General features: G+C 44.1%; 1 protein-coding gene across 1 annotated transcript in view; it reads left to right on the forward strand.

Annotated features, from left to right (window-relative positions):
• LOC127440454 (cadherin-18-like) overlaps positions 1 to 19,911 on the forward strand; it is a 135,847-nt gene that overhangs the window by 50,538 nt on the left and 65,398 nt on the right. Inside the window, exon 3 of the mRNA XM_051697028.1 lies at positions 13,667 to 13,961. Coding sequence (XP_051552988.1) covers positions 13,667 to 13,961 — 295 coding nt within the window. The remainder of the gene's footprint in view (positions 1 to 13,666; positions 13,962 to 19,911) is intronic.

Consider the following 19,911-nt stretch of genomic DNA (forward strand, 5'->3'; position numbering starts at 1 on the left):
TTCTGTTAAAGCATGGTTTTCTGTAAAGTTGCTTTGAAACGATGTGTGTTGTGAAAAGCGCTATAGAAATAAAAATGACTTGACCTAATAAAGTACTTACTGTGCATATTTGTGAAACTTATTGTAAAGTGTAACATATTTCAACATTACCTAATGTGTTACTAATGTTTGTCGGCTCTTTACTAACATTATTTAACAATAAAAAAGCATTAATTGTTTGTAATGCAATTCACACGTTATAAAAATTCGCAGGACATTTATTAGCATTACATAGCAAAGTTAACACATTCATAAAATTCATGGGTCCATTCGGAATCCAATGAAAAACACGCATTCGACAGAACTGGATTCCCGAAGCGATCCTCCAATCTGAGCAGTCAATGCTGAGCAGGAGTTAGTTTCCCCCATTTTTGTGGTAACACTCTTCAGCATTGTGGGTAATGTAGATGTTCACCATGAATTTGACAGCTTATATTACATATAATATTACATATATTATTGACATTAAACAAGACACATAAAAACTGAAAAGACGTGTTATTTTTACGTGTTAGTTGACGTTAACTAATGCATTGACTAATGTTACACATTAAATATATCTATAAATTAACATAAATCAAGATTAATAAATGCTGTAAAAGGGTGTTGTTCATTGTTAGTTAACATTAGCTAATGCATTAATAATGTTAACATATTTTCCCTATCTGTAACTCACTTGACGTTGTGTCGATGTAGTGACACTAGGGATCACTCTTGGGAGCTCCAAACACCTCACCCAATGAGAATTGGTGAGTGGAATTTGCATGCCACTCCCCCGGACATACGGGTATAAAAGGAGCTGGTATGCAACCACTCATTCATATTTTCTCTTCGGAGCCGAGCGGTTGTATTCAGTGCACTGAATTCAATTCCCTCCAAAGACGCACCTCAAAACTGCTGGATTTATGGAGCATTTCAGTGGCTTCTCCCCCTCTGCACCCGTGAAGTGCAGAGAATGCCCCTGGGAGCTTCGGCAGAGCGAAAATAAGAGAGTATATTCTAAAAGAGTATATTTTCATTCACAAAAAGAGCGGCACACATGGAACGTCTTTTTAAAGATGCCTTTCCGTTTATGTATTATTCCTGGTTGCGGTCGTTATCTCTCCGCCTCTGATGGCCACGATCGCTGTTTTACGTGTCTGGGCACTGCCCACGCGGAGACATCATTCATGGATGAGTCATGTCCTCATTGCGCGAACATGACCATGGTAACGTTGCGTTCGCGGCCTAGAGGCTCCCCGCACTGCTCCTTCTACCTACGGGTTTGAGGCCGCGTCGGTTATCACTGGGGGCGATTTGGGGACATCAATGGGACCACCTCCGCCGGGTATCCCCCCATGGACCTCCCATTCCCCAGTACTGGGGAATCATAGCGATCGCTTGCCCCGATCGGGCTCTCGGGCAAGACCGCCGGCTCGTCTCAGGGCGAGTTCGACCTCTCATTCAGAGCTCAGGAAGACGATGAGTTATCGAGCGGAGCATTGGAGAGTGGGCTCGTCCAGCTTCTCTGGAGCGGGTTGACAGACCACTCCATCCCCCGGTGGAGGGCCGGGAGGAGAATCTTTTGTCGCAGCATACCTAGGAGGCTGCGGCTCCCAAAAGCTTGACAAAAGAATGTTTTCCTCATCTCCGTGGTCACATGTCCGGTGCATACGGCCGTCGTCACGACCACGTCCACCGTCCCATTTTGGCAGGTATGGCGCTCCAGTGGTGGACCCCCCGCCCCTGTGCGCCCAGCTGTGGCACAAACATGCACAAGATCGTTTCCCTGTCGGTAAACTGCGTCTTCCTTGGGCAGAGGCCCCTCTGCCCCCGGTTGCCATGCTTTGTAGAAACTCCTCCCCCTTTCAGGTAGGACCTACCATGGGACCTCTCCACGTGACATACTTCCGACAAGACTCAGTAAGACCATGTGATGTATTCCACTCAAATTACCCCCCCTCTTTTAGGGCTGGGTGTGGTCTCCACAGTGTCTTCCCCTTGGGAGGGACACCCCCCGTCGTAGACACTTATGGCTCCCAGTCGGTTAACAAATTCCACTCTCGGCTGGGCTAGCCTGTCCCTATTGTTGGGCAGTTGACTTGTTCCTGAAGGACCATTCGACGCTCATAAGAGCATTGGGGAGGTTACGTGACGGCCTGGTGTGCTGGCTACGAGGTACACAGCGGTCTGCCTGTCACATAACACAGTTCAGATAGTTGTGGCATTTTGTATAGGGACCCCTAGTGTCACTACATCGACACAACGTCGAGTGAGTGACAGATAGGGAACGTCATTGTTACTTCCGTAACCTCCGATGAGGGAATGAGACATTGTGTCCCTCTTGCCACAACGCTGAACTACCCGCTGAAATGCCCGGGACCTGGTCTTGGCTCCTCAGCACAAAACCTGAATGAGTGGTTGCATACCAGCTCCTTTTATACCTGTATGTCCGGGGGAGTGGCATGCAAATTCCACTCGCCAATTCTCATTGGCCTTTTTCAAAAAAGCAGAGGTGTTTGGGGCTCCCAAGAGTGACCCCTAGTGTCACTACATCGACACAACATCTCGTTCCCTCCATTAGGGAATGGAGGTTACAAAAGTAACTATGACGTTTTATGTAAAAAAAATTGTTACTATATGTTTTAATATTAACCAATATTAATAAATACTGTTAGTTCATGTTAGCTAATGCATTAACTAATGTTAACTAATGCATTAACTAATGTTAACAAATGCAACCTTATTATAAAGTGTTACCATCAAACCGTCGCAAAATATTTATTTTGAATAGTAGCCTATTTAAAATAAGAGGTCTGGTGAAAAATGCTAGTCGTGAATCAGATTTTCTATATAACAGCTGTTCTATAGATTTAGGGAATGCTTTTAAAAGTTATGTTACATTATTTTGCTATTGGTATTTGATAATGAAATAGTTGTTATAAGCTATCATTACTTTGTATGGAAAGCAGTGCGTTTTGCATAATTTTTCATTAAAATAATTTATTTTCTCAGGATCACTGTACTTGGCTGGTAGCTCTCTCCGTTTCAGTTTTAAGGCCTTTTCAGACCAAACGTGACGCGACAATGAGAGGCAAACCACCGGGAAATGGCCCTTTCCTATAGGAAGCGAAGCGAATGACCGCTGTTAGCACATTCACACCTGGACAATAATCAACAAAAATTTTACCCTGGTAGCCCATGGTAGGTGGCTCAGTGAACCTTTGAGCTGGTCTGCCCTCTGCCCCTGACGGTCCATGAGAATTAGCATGTATCTTATTGCATGTGTATCTAAATTTGCTCAAAACATGTTACTAATTAAACGTGACTGCATTTAAATGGCCAAAGAGTCTATACAATGCAAGAAATACAACAACTCACCCAATGAACCATCTTCAGTCTGACCCATTATTAAATATTAATACTTGCCACCAACAGCTGTTAACGACGATTAACAATTGCACAGAAATAATGATTTTGAGGAGACACTATACAATATTTTTGGTATACAAAGGCATTTTGTTACAAAGACATACAGTGCACTGGAAGTCACAGGATTAATTTTATACAATTTGGGTGAATAAAAATACTTCAGATCCGTAGAGTTGTTAGGTGATACAAAGGAAAATATTCTGCAATATATGTTACATTAGAGATATAAGAGAACTCATGTAAGATTAAATGCAAAGGGAAAAAAAATACAGCAATTTATGAAGACAATCCATGTAAGATCAGAGAGCTTTTTAAAGAGGATGCAAGGCATTGATGCAGCAATATCATTTACATGTTAAGAGAACCCATAGGAGAAAAAACTGTGTCTGTTTTTAAGGCATTGATGCAAATGAAACATACTATGTCCTCAATCTTCAGCATTTAATGTCTGTGGTCAAAACAGCTTTATGTGCTTTAGTGCCACCTGAATTGCTGGCTTTGGGAACTGCAGCAACTCCAGACACATGATTCACCGTTAAAATTTTATTGGTTGGGGCACTTTGGAATTCAATACACTCACCGTAAAAAAAAGCTTCACTTTGTCGATAAGCGATTCACCGCAAACATTTGTTCCAGGTGTGAAGGACTCGTTAGGAATCGTCTCCGGTTACCAGTGGCGGCCCGTGCATTTAAAGTCTAGGCCTTCAGTGTGATTCATGCCATTAAGAAAACACAGTTTCTCAATGAATAAGACACCCTATGCCGTTGGGCAACATACATTATGTTGCAGCTATCTAATTTTAAAACACATTTATAACATTTTAAAAACACGTCCCGCACGAAAGCCAGAACTTGAAATGACACTTCATGCTCAAGCAAGCCTAATTTCAACTGCAGCATGACTGTTTTGTGAATTGAACGTCTCCCGAACAGACATTCAAAAATCATAATTTTTCATATGAATCTACCAAGGAGGTCTATAATACCTGGAAAAATCTATCTAATAATATTTGCGATTTAAACATTGCTTGCAATAAATTTCCTTTCGTCAGGGTACACGGTTATGCTGCGTTCCATTCAAGTTGGATGAAGAATATTCCTACTTGATATCTCTGACCATAAGTGCATTCCATTCCCCGATATTCGGAAGATGACGTTTAAGGAAACAAAACTGCAACGCTCCCTTTAGCTTAACAGGTGTTTGACTCTCATTAGAGATGTCTCCTAGCAACCCAACTGATAAACAATGCTGTAGCACTAGCATTTGTGCTTCAGGTGAACGATTATCAAAAGAGATTATAAGGCGTTTTAGCAGGCGTTTGTAAAACAAGCTTTAATATCATGTAATTTGGAAATTAACTCATTTATCGATTTTATAATCGAATAAAGTGAATGTTTATCACTTGCTTTGTATATCTCCCTGAGTGTCGACATATTTGTGACATCATGCACCTGCATCTTGGCGAAATCGGAGTTGAGAATTTCTGCATGAGCCTACAAGTTGTAATTCTGACCATAAATATATATAAAAGGATACTGCAGGAAGCGAGTATGATGTCTCGTTGAGTGAAGAACCCGATCTGGCGGTGAGGCGGAGAGACTTCTTCGCCGGAACACTAGAGGGGGCGGGTGAATCTTTCGCTGCAGGTGCTGAGAGTCAGGCGAAGAACATCCTGATGCGTCTGCAGGTTATCTCATCCGCTGATGGGTGTCCGTCGATGGCTATAGGGCAAATGTGCGCCTAAAGGGGCAGGGCTCAAACATGATACAAGGGCTTCAACTAGGTTGTGGAAAAGGAAGTTCCCCATAGCGTTCACTGCAATGTCATGTGAATTGAATTGATAGGGAACCATTGTTACCATACATTTTTTAATTGCGGCGATTAATGTGCTAATTCCCTGCCCGCATGCCAAAGCACAGAAATACTACAGAAGCATCTAACACACACCAATGTAAATAATAATAATAATAATAATAACAACAACAACAACAACAACAATAATAATAACTGAGACAAAACTTCAAATCAAATCAAATCACTTTATTGTCACACAGCCATATACACAAGTGCAATGGTGTGTGAAATTCTTGGGTGCAGTTCCGATCAACATAGCAGTCGTGACAGTGATGAGACATATACCAATTTACAATAACATCAAATTAACACAACACAATTTAAACGTCTGATATACACATAATTACACTCTACAATATACAAATAATAACATACACTGTACAGTATACAATATGCACTATATAGATACACATTATTCAATAAAAATAAAAAAATACAAATAGAAATATATAAAAAAGTATATATAGTAGTATATATAGAATGTACAGTATTGTACTGTATTGACATTCAGGCTGTCGGTTGATAGTCAGGTGTTAAGAGAGAATATAATATAATAATGATATAATTTGGATAAATGATCTTGGTGATGAGCTGATCCATTACAGGCATGACTGCATAGGCTATAGCGCTGCGCAGACCAGAAAACATGAGTGAATCGGTGAGAAATGTGCTGTGACCCATTTCAATTCACCGTAACCATTTCAAAATGTTCTTTTTGGAAATAAAAACACATTTTTCTAACTACGGTATATTTGTAACATATAGTAAATATAATGATTATCTTGCATGTGAGCTATTTTGAGTGCAACAAAATGCAGTTTCTTTTTATTTGCAAGCTATTAGTATATTTTGGCAGTTTTGATTGGGTGGACCAGCCGTTAATCTGCCACTCTGGCTCTTATGTGGCCTCGTCCCTGGCACAGAGTACTGTCATCTTAAAAAGAACGCTATTAACAGTTCTTTTATTTAGTTCTAACCAATTACAATTTGGAAAGGAGGCTGTGGAACGCCTGAGCACACGCACACACACACACACACACACACACACACACACACACACACACACACATATACATATATATATATATATATATATATATATATATATATATATATACACACACTACCGGTCAAAAGCTTTGAAACACACTCATTCTTTTTTATAATTTTTTTATTTTTTTAATTTATTTTTTTTTTTCACATTTTAGAATAAAGTCATCAAAACTATGGAATAACATAAACGGAACTATGGGAATTATGTTATGACTAAACAAAATCCAAAATAAATGAAAACAGTGTTATATTTTAGCATCTTCAAAGTAGTCACCCTTTGCCTAGAATTTGCAGACATGTACTCTTGACATTTTCTCAACCAACTTCTTGAGGTATCACCCTGAGATGCTTTTTAAACAGTATTGAAGGAGTTCCCATCTATGTTGGGCACTTATTGGCTGCTTTTCTTTATTATTTGGTCCAAGTCATCAATTTCAAAAACTTTTCAGTCAAGTGTTTCAAAAGTTTTGACTGGTAGTGTATATATATATATATATATATATATATATATATATATATATATATATATATATATATATATATATATAAATGTACTGTTGTTCATCCTATTTTTTATTATTATTATTAATTTATTTTTCATAGTGGAATCTTAATGCTGCTTTTTTTACATACAAAAACAGTTCAGACTGACCACTGCAGTCAAGGTCAAATAAATAAATAAATAAATAAATAATAATCATTATTAAAATACCAAAATGCAAAGCTGTTGTATGGCCCCAGAAAAGTTGGAATACACATAAAAAGTCATATGGACTACTTTTATAGTTACACTGCACCTTTCTGCTCACTATAAACTTTTATTCTATGGAATAGAGCTGCTTAAAATATAATTTCTTTAGAGATGTCAGTTGAATTAATTACATGACATGCCAATTAATTAATCTAATTAATTTCAATTAATTGTATATAATCATTAATTGCTGAGAATGGCCCCCAAATAAAGATAATTCATATAAATAATGCATAATAAGTCATATAAATAAATATAATAAATAAAAATAAATATTATAAATATAATATGTAAGGCCTATAATAAATATATAACATGCATTGAAATTCAGTTTTAAATAAATTGCATTATTGTGGCAGAAGAATAAAGCATTGATAGATGATACAAAAAGTAGCTGAAGAACTCAATATATTGTTTGTTTTATTCTCATATCATTGAACAAGCCTATAGTTGACAGCAATCTGTTTTTCATTGAGTTCATCAATGTCTCAAGTTCTCGCTTTGTGTTTTTGTGTTCCGTCTGCGCTATTTTGAATTGTTGCTCTATGTAAATGTGCATGCCTTAGAGGGAGGCATTTGGAGCATCTCACTGGTATTTAGTGTCATAAACGCTGCATTTTTAGGACTCTGTGTCAAGTTAAAAGCAATGGAAACTGAAAATCACATCTCAAAATATCCACTTGCTTCCTCCTTAGTAAACAGTTCTTAATCTGTGGCTGCACTGCTTATGAGGTTTGTTGAGGCACTCTGCCACCTATTGATATGGCTCGTATAACCAGATGTACTTTAAACTTGAATTGCTCGTAGGGTAGAAAAATGCGTGTTTTAGTACGGAATGTACTTGTGCATTGGGGGCATGATTATTTGCATATATTTGCATTTTACAAGTTCTCTTTTTATATAATTAATCACACTAAATTAACGTGTTAAATCAACAGCGCTATTATTTTATATTCCAAGAAAAAGTGACAGCAAATGAATTTTGAACAAAATAAGGGGAGATAAATTTTTCATTTGTAGGTGAGCTACTCCTTTAACTGGTGGCTCATTTTTTGAGTACAGACCTGACAAGGACATACTCAAAATAAAATGGTTGCAGTTAATGAACCCTGGTCTCTTTTGAAAGAAGACGCTTAGGGGATAATGTACAAAATTCTGAATTAATTAAAGTCATAAAGAAATTATTTAGAAAATCTTTAATTGATTGTAATTTATTAATTAATAATATTTGCATTAAAAGACACTGTCCTTGCCACAAACTAAAAACACAACTGAAGCCACAAGTCACAGGTCTTGCATGTTCTAGTGCTAATCTGAGGGTGATAATGCTCTACTTTGTGTTTTATAGATCATTATCTTAAACAATGTCAAGTGATTTCTTTTTAAAGGCTACTTAAAAAGCTTGCCAGAAAACTACATTCATTCAATTCCTTTGTATACACACATTCCCTCTTTGTCTTAAGCTTGATATGCTGAAAACTGCTCCGTCAATATTTTCACATTCACAATTACGAATTACTAATCACGTACTGTCCACAACAAATTTTCAATTCCAAATGGCGAATTTCACCAAATGGTGAATATTTTGAAGTTTGCAACCTTAGAAATTACTGTCGGTCGATACAATATTTCATAAAAAATAAAATAGTAAGCAAATTTTGCAAGTTTAGTTAGATACTTACATCTTACATGGTACTAACACTATTAACATAAACTACTTGCTGATGCGTGGCACTGGAATTATCCACAAGGTTCCTGCTTAGCTTCTGACACTTGAGTCCCGCTTCATTGATTTGATTGGCTAATGCAAACGAGATTGACAATTGCAATGTTAGACTATTGGAACAAGATTGAAGGACAGTTTAACACCACCAACTCTAGAAGCATGTGGCAGGGAATTAATATCACCACGGACTTTAAAGGGAATAAAAACTCTGCCGTGAACACTGCTGCCTCTCTCCCAGATGAGCAAAATATTTTTATGCATAGTTTGAGGGAAATAACACAGCCCTCACAGAGAGAGCTCTCATGGCCGAAACTACAGAGGTTAGTTCACTTTCCATCTCTGTAGCGGATGTAACCCGATCCTTCCGACAGGTGAACATCCGTAAAGCCGCGGGTCCAGACGGCATTCCGGGCCACGTCATCAGAGCGTGAGCGAACCAACTGGCTGGTGTTTTTACGGACATTTTCAACCTTTCCCTCTCCTTGTCTGTAGTCCCCACATGCTTTAAAACGTCCACCACTGTGCCTGTACCAAAGCAATCCAAAATCACTTGCTTAAATGACTGGCGTGCTGTTGCTCTGACCCCCATCATCAGCAAATGCTTTGAGAGACTAATCAGAGATTACATCTGCTCTGTGCTGCCTCCATCACTGGACCCATTGCAGTTTGCTTACCGCAACAACCGCTCCACTGATGATGCCATTGCATCTACATGTAACGTTGTTGGCTGCTGACAATGATGACAATGACGAAGATGATGATGAGATGAAGAACCCAAGTGCAGTTTATTTACAAACGTGAACCAGTAACCGTAACTACAAAACATGAACATGGACTAGACTAGACTAGACTAGACTAGACTAGACTAGACTAGACTTGACTTGACTTGACTTGACCTGACTTGACTACAGCGTACCAAACACATACCATCACAATCAATACTTGACAACTACACAATGGAAAACATGAGGCTTAAATACATGGACATGGGGGAACATAAACCAATGAACAAACAGAACTGATAATAAGATAATTAAACGATAAACCAATGAAAACATGACACATGAACATGGAGGGAAAACAGGAATCACATGACAAGGGAAACAGGAAAACATGACATGAAACAGGAATTAGAATTTCAAAATAAAAGACATGAATCAACAGAATACACATGACATATCCCCCCACTACGGGGTGGCTCCCGACACCCAAACACATAAACAAAACACGTAAAACATTACATAAATTCAAAGTTCTGTAGGGAGCGGGGGGAGGTGTCTTGAGGCGTGGGGCGTGGCGTGGCGAGAAAGGGCGAGGTGGGGGGGTGAAGCCATGAGAGGCTCGAGGGGCGGAGCCATGGAAGGTGGAGCCGTGAGAGGCTCGAGTGGCGGAGGCATGGAACGTGGTGCCCGGAGAGTAGCCGAAGACTCAAAGGGCCAGGGTGGAGCCAATGGCAGGGAGGACCAAGGCGGTGCTGGAGGCTCAGAGGAGCAAGGCGGAGCTGAGGGATTGGAAGACTGAGGTGGAGCCGGTGGGACTGAGGACCAAGGTGGAGCCGTAGGGAAGGAGGTCCCCGGTGAAGCTGACAGATCGGAGGGACGAGGCACAGCCAGAGGATTGGAGAGCCAAAGTGGAGCCAGGTGACCGACAGACCAAGGAGGAGCCGGAGGGACGAGGGACCCCGGCACAGCCGACAGGCTGAAGGACCGTAGTGGAGCCGAGGGAACGCCGAGCTGAGGCAATGTCGAGGGACCGACAGGCCAAGGCGAAGTCCAGGGCTCGGAGGGTCCAGGCGGGATCGGAGGGCCGAAAGTTCCCCTTGCCTGCTCAGGAGAACTAAGGGTGGGTATAAGGGTGGGAACCATCTCCAGGTCCCACTGCTCAGGTGTGGCTGTGACATGGCATGGAGCAGGCTGAGGCATTGCTGTGATGTGGCATGGAGCAGGCTGAGGCGTTGCTGTGACGTGGCATGGAGCAGGCTGAGGTGTTGCTGTGACGAGGCACTCTGGCTCGGCGGCGGCCATGTCGTGGAACTCTGGCTCGGCGGCGGCCACGTCGTGGACCTCTGGCTCGGCGGCGGCCACGTCGTGGAACTCTGGCTCGGCGGCGGCCACGACGTGGAACTCTGGCTCGGCGGCGGCCACGACGTGGAACTCTGGCTCGGCGGCGGCCACGACGTGGAACTCTGGCTCGGCGGCGGCCACGACGTGGAACTCTGGCTCGGCGGCCGCCATGTCGTGGAAGTCTGGCTCAGCATCCGCCTCCCCCACAGTGAACGGGGAACCAATGAACCGTAGGGCGAGGTCAATATATTGAGCCAGGCTGAGGGAACTGCGACCGCCAGGCATCAAAAAAGAAATGGACTCATTCAGTCCAAATCTAAAACAGTCTTTGAGGGCAACCTCATTAAAGTCCACCTGGCAGGCTAGACCGCAGAAGTCCTCAACATAGTCCTCCAGGGGACGATTCACCTGACGTAGGCGCAGAAGTGAAACTGCTGGGTTCATGGTTGGTCAAGTATTCTGTAATGTTGTTGGCTGCTGACAATTATGACAATGACGAAGATGATGATGAGATGAAGAACCCAAGTGCAGTTTATTTACAAACGTGAACCAGTAACCCTAACTACAAAACAAAACATGAACATGAACTAGACTAGACTAGACTAGACTTGACTTGGCTTGACTATGGCTTGACTATGGCTTGACTATGGCTTGACTATGGCTTGACTTGACTATGGCTTGACTTGACTATGGCTTGACTTGACTACAGCATACCAAACACATACCATCACAATCAATACTTGACAACTACACAATGGAAAACATGAGGCTTAAATACATGGACATGGGGGAACATAAACCAATGAACAAACAGAACTGATAATAAGATAATTAAACAATAAACCAATGATAACATGACACATGAACATGGAGGGAAAACAGGAATCACATGACAAGGGAAACAGGAAAACATGACATGAAACAGGAACTAGAATTTCAAAATAAAAGACATGAATCAACAGAATACACATGACACTACAATACACACTGCTCCCTCCCACCTGGAAAAAAGGAACACTTATGTGAGAATGCTGTTTGTAGACTACAGCTCAGCATTCAGCACCATAGTGCCCTCCAAGCTTGATGAGAAACTCCAGGCTCTGGGATTAAACAGCTCGCTGTGCAGCTGGATCCTGGACTTCCTGTCAAGCAGATGCCAGGTGGTTAGAATGGGCAGTAACATCTCCTCATCACTGACCCTCAACACTGGAGCCCCGCAGGACTGTGTTCTTAGCCCACTCCTGTATTCTCTGTACACACATGACTGTGTGGCAACACATAGCTCCAATGCCATCATTAAGTTTGCTGATGATACGACGGTGGTAGGTCTGATCACTGACAATGATGAAACAGCCTACAGAGAGGATGTGCACACTCTGACACGCTGGTGTCAGGAGCACAACCTCTCCCTCAACGTCAGTAAGACAAAGGAGCTTGTGGTGGACTTCAGGAGAAGAGAAAGAGAACACAGCCCTATCACCATCAATGGAGCACCAGTGGAGAGAGTCAGCAGCTTCAAGTTCCTGGGTGTCCACATCACTGAGGAACTCACATGGTCTGTCCACACTGAGGCCGTTGTGAAGAAGGCTCATCAGCGCCTCTTCTTCCTGAGATGGCTGAGGAAATTTGGAATGAACCGCCACATCCTCACACGGTTCTACACCAGCACTGTAGAGAGCATCCTGACTGGCTGCATCTCCACCTGGTACAGCAATAGCACCGCCCACAACCGCAAAGGGTGGTGTGAACTGCCAGACACATCATCGGAGGTGAGCTTCCCTCCCTCCAGGACATATATACCAGGCGGTGTGTGAAAAAAGCTCGGAGGATCATCAGAGACTCCAGCCACCCGAGCCATGGGCTGCTCTCACTGCTACCATCAGGCAGGCGGTATCTCAGCATCAGGACCCGCACCAGCCGAGTTCAGCTTCTTCCCCCAAGCAATCAGACTTTTGAACTCTTGATCTCTCATGATCAATATACATCAGCACTGCATTTTATTAATCATATTATCTCACATTGGACTGTCATAAATTATATTCTCTCTTAACAACACACTGGCAACTGACTATCAGCCGACAGCCTAAATGTCAATACAGTACAATACAACCTACTGTACATTTTATATATACTATTTTTTTTATTGTATAATGTGTATTCTATATTGTGTGTATTGTATAATGTACATTGTATGTTATTATTTGTATATTGTGTTGTGTGTAATTATGTGTATATTAGATTTTAAATTGTGTAGTGTAAATTTGATGTTTATTGTAGATTGGTATATGTCTCATCACTGTCATGACTGCTATGTTGCTCGGAACTGCACCCAAGAATTTCACACACTACTGCACTTGTGTATATGGTTGTGTGACAATAAAAGTGATTTGATTTGATTTGATACTGTGTACAATAAAAATCAGGGGGAAAGCAGCACCAAGTTTACATTATAAATTGCAAAACCTGATGATCTATGTTATCCCAGAACGATTTAAAAATGTCCCAAAAAACCTTTGGTGCAAAAGAGTTAAGATGGTCAATTTCACAAATTTGCTTATTTGATTAGTGACCTAGAAGTAGTGTAGAATCTTAAATCATTCTTATTCATACATCTAAATATTCTAAAATTCGTCCAGCAAATCTGTATTCCAATAAACAGAATGTGCCATACTAAGTAGTTTTATGCTTATATGGTTTTAACTACACAGTACTGGGTCAAGGTAGCAGTGGTAAAAAAATAAATAATAATCTTTTCTTTTGTCTTTCAGTTACACTCAAACTCAGATAAAGGTGATGGCTCGGTCCAGTATCTGCTCTCTGGAGAAGGTGCCGGTACCATATTTATAATCAACGAGATGACAGGTGACATTCATGCTAAGAAAAGCCTGGACAGAGAAAAGAAGAGCCATTATGTCCTCCACGCTCGTGCCATCGACCGCTTCACCAACCGAGCCGTGGAACCTGAGTCCGAATTTATCATCAAGATCCAGGATGTGAACGACAATGCCCCCAAGTTCCCAGACGGCCCCTTTTCAGCCTCCGTGCCTGAGATGGCAGACATCGGTGAGTGAACATTCAGAACCATTGGGCAGTAGGAGGTGTCTAGAGCTGTGCTAAGGCAGTAAGAGAACATTTTGTCAGTAGAGCAAATGTTTTATTAGCTAGGTCATCAGTTTCAGGAGCACTGCAGAGTCCCATTGCAGATCTGAGCCTTGCTGACATGGATCTCATATCGCACTGCTGGCTGGTTGAGCTGGATTTATGGTCGGATTTATTAAAGCTATTGTTTCTTATAGAAAACCTCTTAAGGGGATACTGTGTATTGTCTGTTGTATCAAAATAGAAAGAGTGGTTACAGGAACCCCCATAGATTCTCATTATACACTCCAACCTAATAGTCTCAAATTCATAAAATATCTCAATTAAAATCCTTGAAAGTATATTCACTCACACCAGAGACCGTATAGGAGGAGTAGACAGAAAACTCGAAATTGGAATTTTCAATATGGCAGCAGTAGGAATGGAATTCCTGCCTTTCAGTTAAAAAAAAGTCAGCTATCTTTTTTATAGAGTTTGTTTACTTAATAACGTACATGCATGTAAAATACAGTTTTTAGTGTGGTTTGGTTTGAAGCAAAATGTATGATACCATTGTTGTCAGATTGTATTACTGATTTTAAATAAGTTTTTGAAATATAATCTTAAAAAACACTTTGGGAGATTTCGATATCTCTCCATTTAAGTAGACTGGAGCTTTACTTGCATGTCTATTATCTACATAGAAAATAGCCACCCAGAGGTGTTACAAAGATAGCCGCCGATTCAACTGACTTTCCTTAAGGGAATAGTTCACCCCTAAATGAAAATTCTCTCATCATTTACTGACTCTTTCACTTTCATATTCTTCTTCTTGTATTTTTGGTGATTCACATTCTTCATGCATATCACCCCCTACTGGGCAGGGAGAAGAATTTCTAGCAAAAAATGACTTAAATATTGATCTGTTTCTCACCCACACCTATCATATCACTTCTGAAGATATGGATTAAAACACTGGAGACCTATGGATAACTTTTAAGATGCCTTTATGTGCTTGAAATAATACTATTCAAAATTGTTTCTAAACTAATTGTGCTTCATTAGGTAGACATAATCCACACAGTGCTGTTTTTGCCTTCTTTTACATTCATATCTCCATTTGAAATGTCTATTTGAAATAGATTTGTGATATCCAATCTAATAGATGAGTAATCTGCATGCAGAGCTTGCCGTCTGCATCAGTGGTCATGCATATCAGCCCTGCAGTAAATGGACCGACAGGAAAGTGCTAATGGTCCGCAGAGTTCTTCCTTCCTATCCCAAACAATTGGCTGGACACAAGCCAAAGAGCTGTGAAATTATCATATCTCACAACCTGTCTGTACAGTCTATCAGATTATCAAATTTAGCATATCCATGAAAACTGTATTTGACGAACTTGTTTTTGTTTCCAAGCAAACAAAGTCATGGTTTACACAAAATTCACACCAATCACTGTGCCAAGCTTTTTTGCACTAAACGAATGAAGTTGTATGCAATTTCATAGAGGTGGAGGCATGCTGTAACCATGTCTTGAACATTGGGGGGGATCAAACCATTTTGGGGGTGGGGGGTCACGGGTGTTGAGGTCACAAATATAATGGTCCTCTTTGGTCCTTTAATATAGTAAAGGTGCTGAATGCAATAATTTTCTGAATAAAGGCTTGAAATGTGATAAAGGCCCAAAATTTTATATTTTTTTGGTTTTAAAAGATACATTTTTAAAAAACACAAGACAAACACTGTGTCTACATTACTAGCAATTTGCCTGTTTCAGTCATCTTTTCTTTCTTTTTTGTGCTATCTCAAATAAAAGACTAATATAATTTGAATTTAGTTTCATCATTGATTTATCTGTAAAATTACATGACAGCTGGCAAGCAAAAAGAAAATACACAAAATTATTTACTGCCCACAAGAAACTAAAATGACATGTTGCTTTCTGGTTGCATTTGTAAACACCACTGAAAACTCTCCATTACAAATATACGTTGACTACACACATAATTGTAAAAAGTTCAAGGGAAAATGTTATGAGTTCCCTATCTGTCACTCACTCGACGTTGGTGTCGATGTAGTGACACTAGGGGTCACTCTTGGGAGCCCGAGACACCTCTGGTCTTTGATAAAAGGCTAATGAAAATTGGCGAGTGGTATTTGCATGCAACTCCCCCGAACATACGGGTATAAAAGGAGCTGGTATGCAACCACTCATTCAGATTTTCTCTTCGGAGCCGAACGGTCATGCTCACTGAGCTGAATACTACTGTTCATTCACCTCTGCTGGATCTGACGGCGCATTTCAGCGGCTTCTCCCTCCTCTGCACTGGTGCACTGCAGAGAATGCCCCTGGGCGCTTCGGCAGGAAAACTAGAGAGTATATTTTCTGAAAGAGCATTTTTCCCCTCTAAAAGAGTATATATTTCTCTAAAAGAGCGCACACACGGAACGTCTTTTTAAAGACGCGTCTTTTTAAAGATGCTTTTCCGATTGTGTGTTATTCCTGGTTGTGCTCGTTATCTCTTGCCTTCTAACGGTCACGATCACTGTCTTTCGTGTCTGAGCACTGCTCACGCGGAGAGAGCGTTCGTGGATGGTCATGTTCTCATTGCGAGAATATGTCCATGGCAACATTGCTGTCGCGGCTCGCCTTCGTAAGAAAGCGAGCCACCCCAGAGGCTCCCGCCTCGGTCCTTTTACCCATGGGTTTGAGGCCAGCGCGGCTAGCACTGGGGGCGATTTGGGGACCCCAATGGGACCGCCTCCGCCAGGTATCCCCCCGCGGACCTCCCATTCCCCAGCACGCTCGGCTGCCCCGATCGGGCTTCTGTGTGAGTCCGCCAGCTCGTCTCACGGTGAGTTCGACCTCTTATTCGGAGCCCGCGAAAGTGATGAGCTCTCAAGCGCAGCATCGGAGAGTGGGCTCGTCTAGTCGGAAGCCTCAGCTGGGCTCCTCCCTTCGGGGTCGATTGCCCAGTCACAGGTTGACGCGGAGATGACAACATGCTTTCCCGGGCAGCCGCGAGCGTCGGTTAGAGTGGATTTTACCGCTCTTCCCTGAACCCTCGCGGCTCGGTGATTGGTTCCTGGGCTCGCGGTGCCGCTCAAAGCCACGCCCCGCCCCGTTCCTTTCTTCCCGGAAGTGCATGAAGAGCTGACAAGGTCGCGGGAGGCACTTTTTACTGCCCGGTCCCGATCTTTTCAGCTTCCCCGCCCTCACTACCCTCGATGGGGTGGCGGCCAAGGGTTATTCGGCAATCCCCCGGTGGATAAAGGCGCTCGCGGTGCTCCTATGCCCGCAGAGTGCCGCCACCTGGCACGGGTGCCCAAAGCCCCCGTCCAAGGCCTGTAGGTTTACTTCGTCTCTGACGGCCAAGGCCTATGGTGCCGCTGGATAAGCCACCTCCGCCCTGCACGCCATGGCTCTCCTGCAAGTCCGCCAAGGCGCTAAAGGAACTGCACGAGGGTAGTTCCGCCCTGGGATTGATGCAGGACTGTGCTCGGCGACTGACCTCGCACTCTGAGCGACGGAGGTCACGGCACGGTCTCTCGGGCGGACGATGGCCACACTAGTGGTCCAGGAGCGCCACCTTTGGCTCAACCTGGTCGAGATGGGTGAGGCCGACAAGACACGATTCCTTGCTGCCCCCATTTCCCAGGCGGGCCTATCCGGTGACACCGTTGAGGACTTTGCCCAGCAGTTCTCGATGGTAGAGCAGTAGATGGATGCTAGCCGGCATATCCTGCCCCGGCGCGGCTCAAGTTCCCGCACCCCATCTACTCATCGCCAAGGGCGTTCCCCTGCGGTGACTGCACCGGCTCCGCCGCAGCCCGCCCCTTCGGCCTGGCCCCGGCGTGGAGCCCACCGCAGGAAGCAGACGCCACCCGTCTCGCGGCCGCCCAGAACCCCTGAAAGGCTTCAAAGCGCCCTTGAGACGGGCGGCCCAGGGACAACGAAACCCGCTGCTCTGGAGCTGGTAAGTAGATCTTCTTTTTGTTACCTTTTGCATTTAATTGCGCTGCATGCCCAAGTGGCTGCAGTATTCAAGAGCTCAGCAAGAGTGGTTTCCTTGTTCCATGGGTCACGTATCCAGTGTGTACGGCTGGTATCACGACCACCGTCCACCACTCCATTTGGCAGGTTGGCACTCCAGCGGCGGTCTCCCGCCCTGAGCGCCCAGCTGTGGCACAAATCCGCCCCCGATGTGACAGTCTCCACGGGTCACGAGGATAGGCCTCTTCCTCCCCGTCCCAGGCTGTTCCAGGGGTGGTCACAAGGAGCCAGGTAAGTGCTTCAATGTCCTCGGACTCAGCACAGCCACGACGTGGTGTGGCACCTCGAGCTCCGCCCCGCTGCGAGGCCCCACCTGCCGGTACATCCGATGACGTTGTCCCTTTGGTCCCCCTTGCGCGGAACTTGGACGCATGGCTTGCGCCTTCCAGTCCGTCACGAGGGCTGGTCCGGTCCGTCCGACTCGGCTGTGCGATTCACTTTGCTGGGCATCCGCCCAGGTTCAGCGGTGTCCACTTCACCTTGGTGAAAGACGAAAACGCTGCTACCTTGCGTGGAGATCGCTACCCTCCTACAGAAGGACACGATAGAACCTGTCCCTCCAGCCAAGATGAAGAAAGGGTTTTACAGCCCCTACTTCATTGTACCGAAAAAAGGCGGTGGGTTGCGGCCAATCTTGGACCTGCGAGTACTGAACCGGGCTTTACACAGACTCCCGTTCAAGATGCTGACGCAAAGACGCATTCTAGCGAGCGTCCGGCATCAAGATTGGTTCGCGGCGGTAGACCCGAAGGATGCGTACTTTCACATCTCGATCCTTCCTCGACACAGACCCTTCCTGCGGTTCGCGTTCGAGGGTCAGGTGTATCAGTACAAGTCCTCCCTTTCGGCCTCTCCCTGTCTCCTCACATCTTCATGAAGATTGCAGAGGCTGCCCTTGCCCCGTTAAGGGAGGTGGGCATTCGCATTCTCAACTATCTCGAGGACTGGCTAATCCTAGCTCACTCTCGAGACGTGTTATGCGCACACAGGGACCTGGTGCTCTCACACCTCAGCCGACTAGGGCTTCGGGTCAACTGGGAAAAGAGCAAGCTCCTCCCAGTTCAGAGCATCACTTTTCTCGGTTTGGAGTTGGACTCAGTCTCCTTGACGGCGCACCTTACAAACGAGCGCGCCCAGTCGGTGCTGGCCTGTTTGAAGGCGTTCAAACAGAAAACAGCGGTTCCACTGAAACTTTTTCAGAGACTCCTGGGGCATATGGCATCCTCGGCGGTGGCCACCCCTCTCGGGTTGATGCATATGAGGCCGCTTCAGCACAGGCTCCAGACTCGAGTCCTGAGATGGGTACGGCGCCACGGGACACACCGCATGGCCATTACGTCGGTCTGTTACTGTCTTTTCAGCCCTTGGACCGACCTCTCGTTTCTACGAGCAGGTGTTCCCCTAGAACTGGTCTCCAGGTGCATCGTGGTCACGACAGACACCTCCAAAATGGGCTGGGGCGCTGTTGGCAATGGGCACACAGCCGCCGGCCTCTGGACGGGTCCGCGGCTGCATTGGCACATCAACTGCCTCAAGTTACTGGCAATTCTGCTCGCCCTGTGGAGGTTCCGGCCGTTGATCCAAGGCAAGCACGTGCTAGTTCGGACAGACAGCACAGCATCAGTAGCATATGTCAACCGCCAAGGCGGTCTGCGCTCCCGCTGTATGTCACAACTCGCCCGCCGTCTCCTCCAACGGAGTCAGCAGCACCTCAAGTCACTGCAAGCCACTCACATCCCGGGCAACCTCAACACTTCGGCGGACGCGCCATCACAACAGGTTACCCTCAAGGGAGAGTGGAGTCTCAACCTTCAGGTGGTCCAGCTGATTTGGAGTCGATTCAACAGGCACAGGTGTACCTGTTCGCCTCCCAAGAATCCT

This window comes from Myxocyprinus asiaticus, chromosome 5, assembly GCF_019703515.2.
Source record: "Myxocyprinus asiaticus isolate MX2 ecotype Aquarium Trade chromosome 5, UBuf_Myxa_2, whole genome shotgun sequence".
Taxonomy (NCBI): domain Eukaryota; kingdom Metazoa; phylum Chordata; class Actinopteri; order Cypriniformes; family Catostomidae; genus Myxocyprinus; species Myxocyprinus asiaticus.